Source organism: Sebastes umbrosus, chromosome 10, assembly GCF_015220745.1.
Source record: "Sebastes umbrosus isolate fSebUmb1 chromosome 10, fSebUmb1.pri, whole genome shotgun sequence".
Classification (NCBI taxonomy): domain Eukaryota; kingdom Metazoa; phylum Chordata; class Actinopteri; order Perciformes; family Sebastidae; genus Sebastes; species Sebastes umbrosus.
Window position 1 is genome coordinate 29,649,509 of NC_051278.1, and position 17,861 is coordinate 29,667,369.

Sequence of the window (17,861 nt, forward strand, 5' to 3'; positions counted from 1 at the left end):
TTCCTTAACATCTAGAGAAATCAAACAGCTCTTATCATGGCTATTACTGAGATACTTCCGGGTCATTTCACTCCGTTAGGAACCTTCCTAAGCAACCCAGCTTTGCTTTAGCATTAGCTCAAAGCACCACCAGCCTCACTGAGCTGCTAGCATGGCTGTACTTGTTTTAATGTTTATCTCACAAGTCCACCAACTTTATGAAATTATGGAATACCCCTTTAAAACCTAAAATGTAAAAAATGCATATCGTCTAGTAAAGTTAAATGAACTGATATAAATGAACCTGTGAAGTGAGCATGCAGAACACTGGCTGTAAAAACTGAGCTTGTGACGGGTGTAAACAGAGATATATGTGGATAAGTTGGGTTTTTAATAGGTTTGATTTGTACATTTGTAACAGCAATATGTGCAACAAAACCGTACAGTTGGCCCCAAGTTGGCCAACTCAAAAGGATAGTGTTCTTGATATACATACATGGAATAATTCACAACCAACACTGTAAAGTACATAAAGATTACGGTACAATTTTCTAAACTGAGACGCAGTCTCAAATTAAGCCACTAGATTACATCTTCTTGTGCCTTTTCTGCCCAGTGTCATTATAATACGCGCTAGTATTCACCGAGAAGTGAACTGCATCTCCAAAGTTTCTTTACCCGAAAAGGTCATGCCGTGAGTGGTTCAAGTCATCCAAAGAACAGAAGAGGAAACAAAAGCACAGCCACAATATGGGCTCAGAGCTAACCTATAGCCTCACAAGGCAAGAGGCAGACGGGGGGAGCTGATACGACGCCGGGGGAACTTCTCATCTCACTCTGAGCCGATCTGTCCAGCACAAATGTAGAACATGTCTAGCACCCCTCTACTGTCACCGCACACCAGTCAGAAGTTCTGCTATTTCCCTTACTAACCCTTAACACTAATTCAGCGGGCTGATTTTAAAACTGCAATTTCAAAGTTGGTGTTACAACATTTAAAAGAAAAAAAAAGTGATGCCACTTTATAGGGTCAAAAATAGATTTTTTTTTCTCATTTCCTTCCAGTGGTGTCATCCATGCTGTTAGGCTACATCCCATTTACAGGTGGAGGCAGAAGTCTCAGAGACAGGTGTCTCTTAACATGGACAAGAAAACAAAAACAATCTGCATGGAGCTAGAGAGGAGGAGACTTTAAAATGTGTCATTTGGATGAACAGACTCTTCAAATGCCAGTGCATATACAGTATACTTTATTTTTTTTCAAATTTACATACTTTCTACTTTGACTTTTAAGGACCATACAAGTGTTTTTTTCTCTGTTTCCAACTATTTACTACAAATAATCACCCTTGGAATGAGTAAACTGAGTGTTGATCATGTAAATACTTAACATGATGATCTGACTCAGGCTCTGTGGACTACTCAGTACTGCGTTCACACTGCATAGTATGTGGATTTTGTATACGTGAGATATGCCCGGATGTATACTAGGTTAGCAAGAATTTCCGAGTATGAGATGTGAGCTTAATGGACGTATACTCAACCACCCCACAATGCATTGCGACTCTTCAGACTGTCTAATAGCAGACAGTTTAAATAATTAACTATTTGATAAAATAATTACAAAAGATGGCGAGTGACGTTCAGGAACAGTTATAGATGAAAAAGGCTCACACATATAATGTACTGTAGAAAACACATTTAACACTAAAACATTTCATAATTTAATTTGCCCCTAAAATAATAGTGGAAAATGATCAAATAAGTGGATGTTGATTTACATTTTCATTCAACGATAGCTCGGACCAGTAACGTTGGGATCGATACAGTCATGTGATGCACTTCAGTGTGAACAGTCTGCTGGTAATGGCGTACTTAAAGGTGCAGTGTGTAGGATCTAGCAGCATCTAGTGGTGAGGTTGCAGATTGCAACCAACTGAAACTTTTCCCGTGTCCCAAGCGTATAGGAGAACTATGATGTCCCGCTCTAGAGCCAGTGTTTGGTTTGTCCGTTCTGGGCTACCGTAGAAACATGATGGCCGGCTTTGTGAAGAGGGGACCCGCTCCCTCTGTAGATATAAACGGCTCATTCTAAGCTAACGAAAACACAACGGCGCTTATTTTCAGGTGATTATACACTAAAGGAAACATGTTTATTTATATTATATTCCATTTCTGCCAATAGATCCCTCTACATGCTGAACACGGTTCCTTTAATCGTTCATTTAGAAGGCAGTACATACAGATAGAGGATGTAGCACGCAGTGAGTTGGTATGCGATCCCGAACGCAGCCTCTAGAAACTCCAAAACTGTTTATTCTTGACCTTGGAAATACACCAAACTCCACTGAAGGCTTTGAGATGAAGCTGAAAGCTCTGGAAAAAAAAGATAGGTTGTGTAGGAAGTTTGATGAAAACTATAAATCAAGGTCCACATACTAGCTTCTTCTGCCAGAGCTTTCAACCACAACATCTCACAGTCTTCAAACCACTAATTCCAATGTGACAAAATACTCTCAACTCAAAGTCCACCTACAAGCTTTTTCTAGAGCTTTCAACAACATCTCAAGGTCTTCATTAGCAGATAAGTTTGCTCATGTCATGCACTGATGAAGACTCTTAGAAATGGTTGAAAATGTCGCAAAAAAAAGCAATATTTCGTCAAACTTTATAATTTGACATAGTATTTTAGATTCAAGGTCGACTCACAACCTTTCAAACTACTATTTACAATGGTGGAGACCGTGTTGGTGGTTGAAAGCTCTGAAAAAAAGCTAGTAAGTGGACCTTGAGTTAATAGATTTTGTCCGATTTTTTAGGCAGAGAGATCTGAACGTTTCCAGGAACAGCTGCCATGTTGTTTTTTTCAAAGTCATGACGTGCACGTTTCTGCGGTGAAATGAAAGGAAATAAACGGCTGTTCAGAAAACTGTAACACTCTTTAGTGTACTTTATACAATGTTGGGCTATACTGAGCTGGGCATTATTTGTATTAAATAGGCTGAAATATGTAAAAAAAAAACACTGGTATGATCCTAAAAGGATATTTGGAGAGCAGTTCTATAGTTTCTTTGTCCTCCTCAGCACAGCTCATAGAGTCAAAGACAAGCAGGAACACCGGGTGCTTTCAGGCGCACCCTCGCTGGAAACCCAAGAGTCAAGATTAATGCAAACTGCCTTTTTCCTTCTTTAAGACCCCCATCCTTCCTTTTTATGCCGATTCAAAAACTGGTCAGATCGAACTGAACTGATCTGAGAAGCAATTTTGGATAGACCAACTGGTAAGGAAAATGAATTACCTCTCACTTCTTAGATGAATTGTATTGCACTTAGCCAAAGTTAGGAAGAAACAAGTGTGAATGAAATGAATGCTTTATGGATTTAGACTTCCTACCCGTGTGAAAATGGAAAGGAGATCACCCAGAGATTACCTAGATTACCCATAACATGCAACTTCAATTAGGTCTTATTTTGCGATGTAAGGACTGTCATGACTCTGTGTTTTTACTGTGATATCCTTTTAATCGTGTACGTTTCTGAAATCAAATCTCTTGGTAGATTTGATTTCAGAAACTAGGAACTACATTAATAACACGTACAATGTGACTTCTGTTAGACCAGGTTTACCGACCATCTGAATTTCTGCTGTTTAGCCATACTAATTTTTGCAAACATATAAGCCTCTTAGAAAAGCATCTACATTAAAAAGCTTTACAGTCATTTTAATGGAACCTTCAATAAATAGTCTTAGCTGCACCACCACCTGCCTATATTCTGATTTAGTGGATGGGGTGGGGAGGGGGGAGATACTCCTGACTCATCTCACAGACGGTACAGTTGATGGTGGGGTGGGCAGTGACGCGGGGGGAGGATTGGGTAGAAGGTGTGATCAGTCAGACCTCGAAACCAAAAAACAAAAACTTCAACTAAATGACACACTGAGTCTCTTATTTCTTGCTGCGCAGCCGTTTGGACTGTCGTGGGAGGTCTGAGCTCTTTCTGGTACGTTTGAGGGATGACCCCCCCTCTCCTTCTGGCTCTCTGGATAGAGAGGCCGCGACCACGGTACCGGAGGCGCCGGCGACAGTGGAAGACACGGCGGCGGCGCTGGATGTGGAAGGGGCGGTCGTGCCGGTCCTGGGTCCTCCCATGGCACTGCTGTCCATCAGTTCGCGGAGCTTGTGTTCCAGCTCGGCAAGGCGGGCGTTCTGCTCGCCGATCACCTGGGTCTGTTCCAGCAGCTTCTGCTCCTGGTCCTGCAGCTGCTTCTGCTGCTCCAGCTGCTTGACGCGGATCTCCTGCATCTCCCTCCGCAGTACCGTCATCGACGCCCCGTTCACCTTCACCTGCTGCTGCACCTTGGTCATCTCGGAGCGCGACGGCGTGTTCTTGGCCAGCAGGGACATGGTGGTCAGGGAGGTAGACGGACCTGCCACTGAGGGGAACAGGACAGAGGTTCAGAGGTCTTCAGGAATTTACTGTTACACAATAAAACAAAAAAACACGAAGAGATTCCTGCAGGGCAAAAGTGACACTGCAGCAGGACAAGACCTTCTATTTTTATATTGAACATGAGAAGTGATTTTTGTTTGGAAGGAGTTGGTGACCACCGCTCTGAGGCAACAAGAACTACGCCAAGAATGTGTCTCAACTAAAAACTAATAATATTATCCTTCATTTATCCGTTATTTTCTTTGCCCATCAGGACCTAATCTAAATACTCATTCACACACCGATGGCTGAGCGATGGCTTCGGGAGCAATTTGTGGTTAAGTGTCTTGCTCAAGAACACTTCATGTGACATGTGACCGGAGGAGCCGGGGTTCGAAACACCGACCTTCCGATTGGTGGACGACCTGCTCTACCCTCTGAGTCACAGCCGCCCCCCAAGGTGGCAGACAGACAGAATCAAATCATCAGAAGAAAAGACGAAAAACTCTCTGGTTCTGTACAAAAAGACTGTCATCTGCTAATTTCATCTATTAACAGTGTCTCAATTGAGTTTTGTGAACATGTAATTTACTATATTGTAAATGAATATAGGATATCAAATTAACAGTAACAGTGGCTAAGGCTCATGGGTATTATAGTATTTAGAGCCACCTTCCATACCAAACTCACAGAAAATACAGGATTTCTCAGAAACAAAGTTGAAAAAAACACAACAGTCGTGGTCACAATGTTCACTTATAGTATAGTATGGTTACATGATTCATGAGACTCCTGTGTTTCTATGTTGAGGAACATTAAAGTAATCATTCATATACTTTGGGACTTTAAAGTGGGAAGAATCACTTCCACAACCAGCTACTCATCTAACTCTGCAGCTCTATTACTATCTGGACATATCAAGGTCAAATGTATGTCAGTATCTTACAGTGAAGCTTTCGATCACCGTGTTCGACAATGTTCTGCCACAATTTTACTCCATCTCAAAGCCATTTTCATTGCATATTGTTATTGTCTTATTGAGATCTGCTTTGGGGTGAATTTCTCTTTTGAACTTGAACTCTATGAGCCAGGAGAAAACACACATCCGTTACCTGGTGTGGAGCCGATGAGGCGGCCGGACAGGTCGGCCCCCGGCAGCTTCTTCTTCAGGATGGGAACGATCTTCTCATCGAAGTACTCCATGGCCATGGAGGAGATATCCCTCAACTCCTGCAGGACCTCGTGAGCTCGCTGGGGGGCCCGAGTGGAGTTCACGTAGCGCAGCACGCGGTAAATCTCATCTATCACCTGACAAAAACACAACAGGCACATGACATTGCAAAGAAGACAGGAGATTAGAGCACACATAACTGATATGACTGAAACATGACTGATGTTTTTTTTTACACCCTGATAACCTCAGTGGGCTCTCTGCTGGCCAGGTCTGAGAACTGCAGCCAGTCAGTCTGGTTTTGAAGGAAACCTCAAGTTCCAGGAGCAAAAGTTGCTGAGTAAGAAAACCTCATTCAAAAATCACACCGACATGTAATCACTCAAATGACTGAAATCTCACTCAACAGTATGTTGAGCAGTTCACTCATATTTTGCCTCGACAATGATGGTACACTTTGAGAAAATGATATAGTATAGTGTATTCAACATTTCTGTTTTTAACAACTGTAGAACTGAGCGCATTTGCTTAAGACTATGAGAGGAAACGTGGTGAACGTATAGGAAGTATTCATGGTTAGAGGAAATTAACAGACATATTTTTGCTATTGAAGAAATTTCAACGAAATTCAGATCTTCTTTACAGGATGGGACAGAATTATTATCGTCTCGTACACAGGGCCGAAACTTTGGGTGGAATCCAACACCGTGGCATAATGGTGGCATGTGATTAATGTGAGCTTCCTGCTGTACTTCAATGACGCATTGCTACCGGTCCTCCTACTGCGGCTGCTGTTTTGTGGACCGGGAGGCAGCTGAGCTCACCTTTCCAGGGATGAAGCAGCAGAGGTTGGAGTCGACGTATTTCATGAAGGTCATGTTGAGCAGAGAGAGGCGTGTCTCCACGGCAGCCAGGATGTCAGCGTGACGGGCCAGCGAATGGTTTCTCCTCTCCGACTCTCGTCTGGAAGAAAATTCATGATAAAAACACTGGTGAAGGATTATGATTTCAACGGAGGACTTTTATTCACTCTGCTACCGGTCCCTCTTGTTTTGCTGGATATTCTTCTTCTTATTCTTCCTACCATGAAATCTGCCTTCCCATGCATGAAAAAAAAACAAAAAAAAAAAACACTTTGCACATAGGTGCAGTCCTTTGCCAAACTTCCTCAACTGGCTTTGTGGGCCAATAGTCCTGAAGATGGCGCTACAGCAACCATCTGAAGTTGATAATTCATAACAAATCAGCCGTACGCACTACAACTTTGCAACTTTCACCAAAATGCAGGCCCAAGTGAGCAGAAACTTTCATATGCTTCAACCTGGCAGGAATTATGAAGTCCATCACTCTCACTCACTCATCAAACTGTAAAACTTATTAAACCTATCTCCACCCGCATTTTTTTCTCAATTCACCTCCACAAACTATCCAGCCAGATTTTTGAATAATAAAAAAATGTTGTTTAGATGAATTACACAAATTCTCAGAATTTTGTCACGAAAGCTGAATTTTTGACACTAGATGGAAATCCGCCTTCAAATGCAACCCTGGCGATTGTCTAGTCATAGTGTTAAAGTGTTAGTTTTAACCCGGTGTCTGAGGTAAGTCTGAGACCCGGTTGAGGCAGAGCGAACGTGCTAAAGCCTACTCGGGCATTGTGCTGTGTGGATTAGAGATACAGGATTTTAAAGATATTTGTAATTCTCATTCATCTTCCTTCTTCTTCTTCTTCTTCCTCAACATGGCCGGCCCCGACTCACAGCAGTTATAATTAAAAGTTATGTTCATCAACGTTACCGACAGCTTTAGTTTTGAGAAACTGAATCTTCTTCTTGAGCTTTAACACAATGCAATGGGATATGTCCATATTCTACCAATAAAAAGAGGGTCATAAACCATGCTTCCTGTCTCGTGCTGCTGGTATGAAATGCTCGCCTTAGTTGCAGCTTTCACTACACAGTAGCAGGAGTTGGTTGGGCTTGACGTGCCGAGACAGCTTGTACACGACCCAAAGCCTGTCAGGCCTCACGTGGTATGAGACTGTAATCCACTACCTGGAAGACAATAAGTTAGGGGAGAGGACTAACAAACTGACTCCAAAACTTACCAGAAGCCAGAAATGGTGGAAGGTTAGGCTTGGGGCTAGCAACCCCAACTTGTAAAAAACCTATACGCTACAGAAATGTTGACAACAGAAAGACAGAATCAAATCCTGGTAGAGGAGGGTTATGACACTGTGTGATGAAAGCCACAAAGTCAAGGAAGTCACAGAGCCGAAACCCCTTCTGTCAACCAGGGACATCCGGATTGGAACGTGGAACGTTAGGACCATGTATGAGACCGGAAAGACCATGCAAGCAGCAGCAGAAATGAATAGATACAACCTAGACCTGTTGGGAATCAGTGAGACAAGATGGATTCAATCTGGACAACAAAGACTGATGACAGGAGAGCTGCTACTCTACTCGGGCCATGAAGAAGACAAAGCCCCGCACACAGAGGGAGTCGGTCTTCTTCTATCAAGAACAGCACAGAGGGCCCTGATTGGATGGGAAGCACATGGTCCAAGAATCATAACAGCTTCTTTCAGAACTAAGAAGCAGAAGATCAAGATGAATGTGATACAGTGTTACGCACCAACAAACGACAGCAACGATGAAAATGAGGATGACTTTTATAACAGACTGCAGAGCATCCTGGAACAAATAAAGGGAAAAGACATCAGTATTCTCATGGGGGACTTCAATGCAAAGATCGGAAGAGACAACACAGGCTACGAAGAAGTAATGGGCAAGCAGGGCTTGGGAGAGATGAATAAGAATGGAGAGAGATTTGCAGACACCTGTGCCCTGAACAACCTAGTCATAGGTGGAAGCGTTTTTCCACACAAGAGGATTCATAAAGCGACCTGGATATCTCTGGATGGCGTGACAGAGAACCAGATCGACCACTTCTGTATAACCAGGAAGTTCAGGAGATCACTTCAGGACCTACGGGTGAGGAGAGGAGCAGACATAGCATCAGATCACCACCTGCTAGTTGCCACTCTGAAGCTGAAACTGAAGAAGCACTGGATGGAAACAACAACAAAGAGACAGAAGTTCAACGTCCGCCTTTTGGAAGAGACACAGAAAAGGGAGGAGTACACGCTGACTCTGAAGAACAGATTCCAGGTATTGCAAGATCTGAGCATGGAAGAAGACATGCAAGACCAATGGGAAAAGAGAAGAGAGGCCGTCACAACAACATGTCAGGAAGTAATCGGACTAAAGAAGTGCCAGCAGAAAGAGTGGATATCAGCAGAAACTCTACACAAGATAGAAGAGAGAAGACAGAAGAAGGCAGAGATTAACAACTGTCGTACAAGAACAACCAAGGCAAAAGCCCAACAAGAATACACAATGGTCAACAGAAAGGTAAAGAAAAGTGCGAAGAAGGACAAGAGAAATTACATCGACAGCCTGGCTAAAGAAGCAGAAGAGGCGGCAGCAACAGGAAACATGAAAGAGCTGTACGACACCACCAAGAAGCTGTCCAGCAAGACCAGACAGACAGATCGACCAGTGAAAGACAAGGAAGGGAAGACGATCACAGAACTAGAACAACAACAGGAGAGATGGGCAGAACACTTTGAAGAACTCCTGAACAGACCTACACCACCTAACCCTCCAGACATTCAACCTGCGGAGACGGATTTGCCCATCAACTGCGGAAAACCCACCAAGCTGGAAATTAAAAAGGCCATCACACAATTGAGGAACAATAAGGCAGCAGGACCAGACGACATTCCGGCAGAGGCGCTGAAGGCAGACATGGACACCTCCGTAGAGATGCTGCACCCACTGTTTCAGAAGATCTGGAAGAAGGAGGAAGTACCAACAGACTGGCAAGAGGGCTATCTGGTCAAGCTCCCCAAGAAAGGAGACCTGAGCAAATGCTCTAACTACAGAGGAATCATGCTTCTCTCAGTGCCAGGAAAAATATTCAACAGAATTCTCCTGGAACGAATAAAGAAAGCTGTGGACCCACTGCTAAGAGACCAGCAAGCAGGCTTTCGGCAGAATAGATCATGCGTGGACCAGATCGCAACTCTCCGCATCATAGTCGAACAGTCATTGGAATGGAATTCTCCTCTGTACATCAACTTCATAGACTATGAGAAGGCATTTGACAGCGTTGACAGAAGCATCCTCTGGAAACTGCTTCGATACCATGGCATTCCAGAAAAAATGGTCAACATAATCAGAAACTCTTACGCAGGGATGACCTGCAGAGTTATCCATGGAGGACAGCTCACCAGAAGCTTCCAAGTGACGACCGGCGTCAGGCAAGGCTGTCTACTGTCCCCTTTCCTCTTCCTCCTGGTTATCGATTGGATAATGAAGACCACAACAGCACAGAGGAGAAATGGGATCCAGTGGACACTCACAACACAGCTAGACGACTTAGACTTTGTTGATGACCTGGCTTTGCTGTCTCACAGTCGACAACAGATGCAAGAAAAGACAACAATACTGGCAGACACATCATCATAAATAGGCCTCAACATCCATAAAGGAAAAAGTTAAGTCCTCAAGGTCAACACAACCAGCGAAGACTCAGTGACCTTGGAGGGAACAGCACTGGAAGAAGTAGAAGGCTTTACATACCTCGGTAGTGTCATCAATAAACAGGGCGGAACGGATGCAGCTGTCAGAGCCAGAATCGGCAAGGCAAGGGCTTCATTCATACAACTAAAAAACATCTGGAGCTCCAAAGAAATCCGCCGGCGGACAAAGCTCAGACTCTTCAACTCCAACATTAAACCAATACTCCTCTATGGTTCAGAGACGTGGAGGACAACAAAGACCACAAAAACAAAAGTACAAACATTCATAAACAACTGCCTGAGGCGCATCTTAAACATCCACTGGCCGGATACCATCAGCAACAATGATCTTTGGCAGAGAACAGGTCAAAAACCTGTTGAAGAAGAGATCAGGAGAAGGAGATGGGGATGGATTGGCCACACACTCCGGAAACCCGGTACCAGCATCACCAGGCAGGCCCTTAGATGGAACCCACAAGGCAAAAGAAGGAGAGGCCGGCCCAAGAACACCTGGCGAAGGGACCTTGACACGGACATCAAACAGAGCGGGCTGACATGGAAACAACTGCAGAGGAAAGCCCAGGACAAAAGACTCTGGCGGACTGTGGTCAACGGCCTATGCTCCACAAAGGAGCGATAGGCTTTGAATGAAAAACCATGCTTCCCATCAAAAAAAATACTTAAAGAAGTGTGATTCTCTCTTTAATGATTCACTCAACACATTAATCTGAATTAAGAGGGTTCCCAAAAGGTCCTCAGCTGGCTCAGTAGTTCAGTCTTCACCGTTGTCTGACTGGTTCCGTTTACATTCTGCTATAAAGTCTAACAAGGTTATTGACCAAACATGATGAAAAACTTAGATGCATTGTATATGTATTGCCAGCCTGACTATAAAGACATGTTTGTCTACACAAACTTTTGTCTTAAACGAAGCTATTGTTGCCATAAATCCTGGAACAAAACGTGTTAATGTCATCTGGGTTTGTTCGTTTTCTGGGGGCTAGACAGCTGACATCAAAAACCTAATTTTTATATAGTTCAATCACGCAGAATTAAAACATTCATTAAGGTTTCTGTAGAGCTTTGAATCAAGTTAAGTGCTCAAAGCCACTTTTAGTGTAACCTAAAGGGTTGGAGTTGGAGCTGAGATGAGGCAGCGGCCACTCAAACAATCATGTCCTAAACCACTGGTTCTGACCCTTTTTGGAGTATTGGACCCCTTGTGATGGAACTCAAGAGACACATTCAAGCCACATAGCCTGTTGAATGCATCTGGAATTGAAGCTAAGCAGTGGTGGTTCTTCACAATGAAGAGCTCAGAGGGGGCGTCCAGCCATCTGTCTCAAGTGTGTCTGATGGAACAGGTACACTATTCAGGTTTTAACTTTACATTCCTATTTGCGACTCAAAAGCATTCTTTCAGGCTTCAGGTCGATTTTCTTTTGACTACTGCTTTGGGCTGTGAGCTCTTGTAGTGTATGAGCTGAACACATCCAATGTAGAGAGGACTGAAGCTGCTGCTGCTGCTGACGTGCTGCTTTCACTACACGGCCAGTGCAGACAAGTTGTAAGCTCAGCGCCAGGCTTGTTTAACTGCCGTCAGCCTGAGTCATGAGAAATTCATGTTAGACGCACATTGAGTTCCTTTTTTAATCTAATAATGATCATTTTTAACAAGAAGAAATATCGTAGTAAACAAATCTATATATACTTATTTCATAAATCGTCCACTGAACACCTGCAGTACCGTCACTGACTGCAGGGGGGGTCTAAAGACCCACGACTAACAGGTTCAATCAAAGTATTCAAAATGTCCCTTCAGAAACATGTGTGTGATGTCACTACGCCCGTGTTATTCCACAGTGTTTGGCTAAACCTCGACGGCAGTGAACATATTTTTCCTACATACGGAGCTTGTACTGGTGTGATACTGACCTGGGCAGCTGGGCTTTGACTTGCCTCTGGCACAGACTGTGGTAACGCTCCACCTTCAGGAAGCCCTGGTTCAGGACACGCTGGCAGATAATGTCCATGCGCTTACATACCTGGAGAAGACAGACACAAATAAAACAGGTGAACAACAGGTACTCTGTTTTAGGAATATGTACATAAGCCAAATAGAGGATGTATTTCTGCTTCCAGCAGCAGAGCTCTTGAGGAGCTAGAGGAGTTTAGCATCTTTTTTCGAGGCCACTTCCGCAGGAAGACATTTTCCTACAGAGGGTTCTTCTTACCCCAGTAGTTTAATTACAGAACGGTACCTCTAACCTCTAGTATCAGGATTTTAGCCCCTATTTGACAGCAGGAAGAGGCTATTAGTCCACTAGTTAAAGATAAGGTCGAAGCTAGCATAATGTGAAAGTAGCATCGCCTGAGGAGCTCCGTCTAATGTTAGTGTGCTTGCTCTATGGGCCCATGGATGCAAAAGCCTTGCATGGATGCCTCCTACGCTGTATCCAGGTCTCTTAGAGAGCGGCTGTAGATCCCCGGTAGATCCCCGGTTCCTACTGTCTGCATGTCGAAGTGTCCTTGTGCGAGACACTAAACCCCAAGTTGCTCCCCGTGCTCTTACAGCAGCCGTGCTCTTACAGTTGCTCCTAAATGCTCAGGATGGGTTAAATGCAGAGGTCAAATTTCATGTATGTACCTGTATGTATATGATCAATTTAATAAAGTTTAAAGTTTAATACATCCATGGCTTTATCCGCTACATCAGCTAGATAGCAATGACTAGCAGAAGATGTTAACAAGTTATAAACTGTGTACTTTGCGTTAGGCTACTATCTAGCTGAAATATCATATAAAATATAAAATATATATTCACTCCAGTAATAATATCAAACCTTGCATGAAAGCATTTAGTCCTCTGTCTCAGACAGTGCAGTAGTGTGGGCTGCACATGTGATGGCAGAATGCACTGTGCATGCAGAGGGTTGGAATTTTACCAAATTCCTATTTAATGGGATGCTGGGAACTGATCTGGACATGTGATGGAGGAGTGCGCTGTTGAATGCTATTAAAAGGTACGCTTTTATATTGAAATTGTGCAAAAAATTCCCGAGCTTAACTTCCCCCTGGAAATTTTCCAACCCTTTGCAACCCCACACCCACTGCAAAACTATTTCCACCAACGGTACAGCATTCCTTGACCCCCCATTAATTTACCATGTTTGTTTGGATCAAATATCAGAGACAACTTGAGAAATTGAGAAATTTTGTGTGCACCAGAGGATATATTTTCTGTTGCAGGAGGATAAAAAAAGGAGCCATGTTGAGGATTATGAAGGACATGTCTTCCTCTCATTAGTCATTTATTACGGTGACTCAAAAATCAAATGCAAAAGTCTCACAAGCAAAGCACCAGGTCTACCGGGCACAGTCCCAATGAGTCTCCCTCTGTTTTAAATGGCAGTCTGAAGTAGGGATGTCCCAATCACTTTTAACCCTGATCCATTAATATCAACTATCTTCTGAGACTGTCTGATTGATTTATTATAATGCTTTTGTACAGTTTCCCCTAATACAGCTGCACAGTACTCCGAAATTATTAAGCAATTCATGTTTGACAGAAAAATAGTGCTGTGTGAAGAAAACAGTCTGCATCACAGGTTTCCTGTAATATTTGGTATCATATGCTATATATAGAGTTTTGGGGGATATCTGTTAAAAAAAAAAAAAGGAGTGTCAGTCTGGATCAATTATCAGAGACAACTAATTTAGTGTGCACCAGAGGAACTATTTTCTGTTGCAGGAGGATGAAAGAGGACAGTATGTAGACAGCACATCTTCATCTCCAGGAGGAACTAAAACCGTTTCAACCTGCAAAATACCAGGCATAAACACGCAAACAGTCGTAAACGATGTGGAGGATGGGTACCTGTCCCTGCCTCAGGGGGCCCATTTTGCTCTTAATGCAAACACAAGGATTACATGAGAGGCATTGATAAGGTTGATCACGTCATAAGGAACTGCTGCAACAAAGTCCACGTGACCTTGTATGATGACGCCTTGTCACAACCTCTAACTGTGCCTGTAACGTTGGCTGAGATCAGTGAAGAGACTACTGAGGAGAGCTGCAGAGAGAAGCACAGTGACCAGTGAATGATCCCCAGCTAACCTCACCAGAGTACCGGTACATCTCCAGACAACACCTGGACTGCAGGGATATGCATACAGGAGTAAACACACACAGCAGTTGTGCAGTTGTCATCCTGTCTCTGTGTGTTGGTGCTGTGTGTCGTGTTGCTCAGTGTCTGTCTGCTGCTCAGCTAACAGCTCGGTGAGCCCCGCGGCCCGCGGCAGCAGCTAGCCGGCTGCACGGACATTACAACACAACCTTTAATCATTTCACACGAAGGTTTTACACAACATCTGCTGCCCTAAAGATGAGCAGTGCATGTGTGTGTCTGTCGTTAGCTTTGTTCCCCTCCAGCTTGCTTGTTGTGTGTTCTTCTCTTACCGAGCGCAGCAGGCTGATCTCGTCGTAGGACATGAAGTTGAGGATGGTCTCGATGGCCACGATGGGCAGACCCAGCAGCGGGTTGTTCTGGTGCGTCTGCTCCGGCGGCGGGCTGGACTGTCTCGGTGACACCGAGTCCGAGTCCAAGGACCCGACACATCCATCTACTCTCTCTACTGCTGTCGCCATCTTGCTCTGCTGAGGAGGAGACGGAAGTGACGGAGAGGAGGCAGCTCGCGTGCCCGTGGAGCGCGTGCCAAGTGATATAAAAAAAGAAAAGATGTTTACAGAAGAAGAAGAAGCTTGTCATGGAGGAAAGAGGCTGTTATAGACTGATAGGAGCATGGGAAAACATAACTAGTGAGGGGCAATAATAAGGGAAACAGTTCCATTAAGATTATTTTACAAACTTGAGATTCTGAAAGTATTTCAAAAGTGTAGCAAAAAAGTAGAATCGGTTTTATTTCCTCAAGTCTGTCTCCAGTTTCTCCTTATGAACAAGACTATTTAAGATGAGAGCAATATCATTATTTGCTGAACACACTATAGGCCTACTGATAAGTGCACTCTATCTCCTAGGACTGTCTAGCCGATATACATTGATGGATGTCCCAGAACTTCCTTCAGTTGAACTCTGACAAATTGAACTCGGAGGTTCTCCTATTTGGCCCCCTCAGTCACAACTCCAATCTACAAGATATAGTCCTGATTCCCTCTCAGTAAATATTAAACCAGTTGCAAGAAACCTGGGTGTTTTATTTGACACAAGACTTTGTTTTGAGGCTCAAATAACAAGGGGGGTGCAATCTTGCTTCCTCCACCTCAGAAATATTTCTAAAATAAAATCATTTTTATCTACTAATAGAGTTGTCAACGCTCTCATCTGCTCCTGTTTAGATTACTGCAACGCCCTTTACTCCAGTCTCAGCCAAAACTCACTACATCGCCTGCAATTGGTCCAAAACGCGGCTGCTAGACGCATCACTGGTACAAGGAGATTTGAGCACATCACTCCGGTTTTAGCTGCACTTCACTGGATGCCTGTCAAATTTAGAATTGATTTTAAGATTTTATTGTTAACTTTTAAAGCTCTGCATGGTTTGGCACCAAGCTACCTCACTGAGCTCCTTACTCCCTACGTGCCAACTTGTAACCTGAGGTCCTCTGACTTGGCCTTACTGGTTGTACCCAGGTCTAGGTTGGTGACTAAGGGTGACAGGGCCTTTGCCATCAATGCCCCTAAACTCTGGAACAGCCTACCTCAGGACCTCAGGTTAGCCAGCTCTATAACCAATTTTAAATCTCTTTTAAAAACTTTATAAAAAGGCTTTTTTAACTGCATAAGGCAACAGCTTCTTGCACCTTTTCCACACCTTATATTGTCCACTTTTGGCTTATGTGTTGTAACTTATTGTTTTGATACCACTGGTTATGGGTTTTAGTTTTCTCATTATTTAGTCTTTATGTTTTGTTCTTTTATTGTTGTTTTCATTTTGTCTGTATTTCATTGTATCTGTTCAAGCACTTTATAACTATGTTTAGAATTGGCTATACAAATAAAGATTATTATCATTATTATTATTATTATTATTATTATTACAGATGTGCGGTATCTTGACAATTAAGTGCATTTTGATGCAAAGGTAAGATTTTGAATGCAGGACTTTTACTTGTAACAGAATATTTCTACACTGTAGTATTGCTACATTTACTCAATTAAAGTGACAGAAGGCAGTATATTTTTGGCATCATTGGGCAAAAATCCCATAATAACCTTTCAGCATATTGTAATTCAAGTGTTCTGAGAGATAACTAGGCCCAATCCCAATGTCCCCCCTAAGACCTTAAACCCTGACCCCTCAGGGACTTGACTGACGTCACCTGGTAAATGGTTGATTGAAAGGTTGCAAGGGCTTGAAACCCCATCCGTTAATAACATCACTCCTGTCCTTCAGCATGTTCATTGGCTCCCGGTTAAATACTGCATTGATTTCAAGATTCTGCTCCTTACCTTTAAAGCCATACATAACCTCACTCCCCAGTACCTCTATGAACTCCTGCATATCAACACACCCATCCGCACTCTCAGGTCTTCTTCTTCCATCCGCCTGCCTGACCACCATGGGGTATAGAGCCTTTAGCCGCTCTGCCCCCACATAGACTCCACTTTCAAATCTCGTCTCAAAACACATCTCTTTAAACTGGCATATTCACTTTGATCGTTATCCATCTGGTCCCACGAATCCTTTATACATAATGATTTTATAAGGATTTTATACACTGTAAATTTGTTTTGTTGATTTTATTATTTATTGTTACATTGTTATCCATTTTTTACTCTGCCTTGTAAGGTGACCTTGAGTGTTTTGAAAGGCGCCCATAAATAAAATATATTATTATTGTTATCATTATAAATATGAATGGGACAGCACTTTGCAGCGACATATCACGTTACTGTTTTTATGTTACGTTTTTTACTGCCTATTTGAATATCTTCCAGCCTCTTGCCTTATGAGAAAAGAGGTAAATGTCAAAAAATCAATTTACTTGTTTTTGTCAAACATCATTAAGCAAAATTAAAAAATAAATTGTTGATGTAAACCATAGGAGTAGTATAGTATAATGTTGCATTCCTCTGATTCCATGGGTTTTTATGAACCATTTTAAATCCTTAATGTTAATGTTTCTGTGCACATTTAAATATGAACATCCATGTGCCGTCCTTTTTGCCAATCACAGGTCATTTCAGAGAGAGAGAGCGTTCCTATTGAGCGTTCCTATTGGCTGTGCTCCGACTGGTGGGCGGTGCTTGGTATTTCTTCAACAGATCTTAACATGGCTGCCGGGTCACAAACGTTCTCATTTTACAGCTAAACAGTACACTAAAAGATGTTTCTGAAAACATTTGAGGAGAGAAATAGGCATTACAGTAACAGAATATTGATTCATATTTGATCAGCGATGCCTAGTTGGACCGTTTCATCAGAGTTCGCGAGTGATTGATAGCTGGCTCTCATAGACGGCAGACTCCAGATCAGCTCTGATTGGTTGTTTTCTTCCGGTCTGTGAAATCTTGCAGACGCCATTAGGAGCATCGGAGGACACCGGAGGACACAGAGGCACATGATTTTTTTCAGATTACCTGTCCTGTCAGGATATAGTGACCGTTTTATAAAAATAACCCACTGCAGCTTTAAAAGATCTAATTACTTGTTCCACCAGTGCCTATCACT

At 43.0% G+C, this 17,861-nt stretch overlaps 1 protein-coding gene across 1 annotated transcript; it reads right to left on the reverse strand.

Annotated features, from left to right (window-relative positions):
* Positions 1-349: 349 nt before the first annotated feature.
* On the reverse strand, positions 350-14,873 carry fbxo28 (F-box protein 28). The gene is made up of 5 exons (XM_037783394.1): positions 14,629-14,873; positions 12,105-12,214; positions 6,406-6,544; positions 5,523-5,718; positions 350-4,414 (listed from the first exon to the last, which is right to left on the reverse strand). The coding sequence occupies exons 1-5, from the start codon at positions 14,815-14,817 to the stop codon at positions 3,927-3,929; spliced, it is 1,122 nt and encodes a 373-aa protein (XP_037639322.1). The 5' UTR covers positions 14,818-14,873; the 3' UTR covers positions 350-3,926.
* Between the last annotated feature and the right edge of the window lie 2,988 nt (positions 14,874-17,861).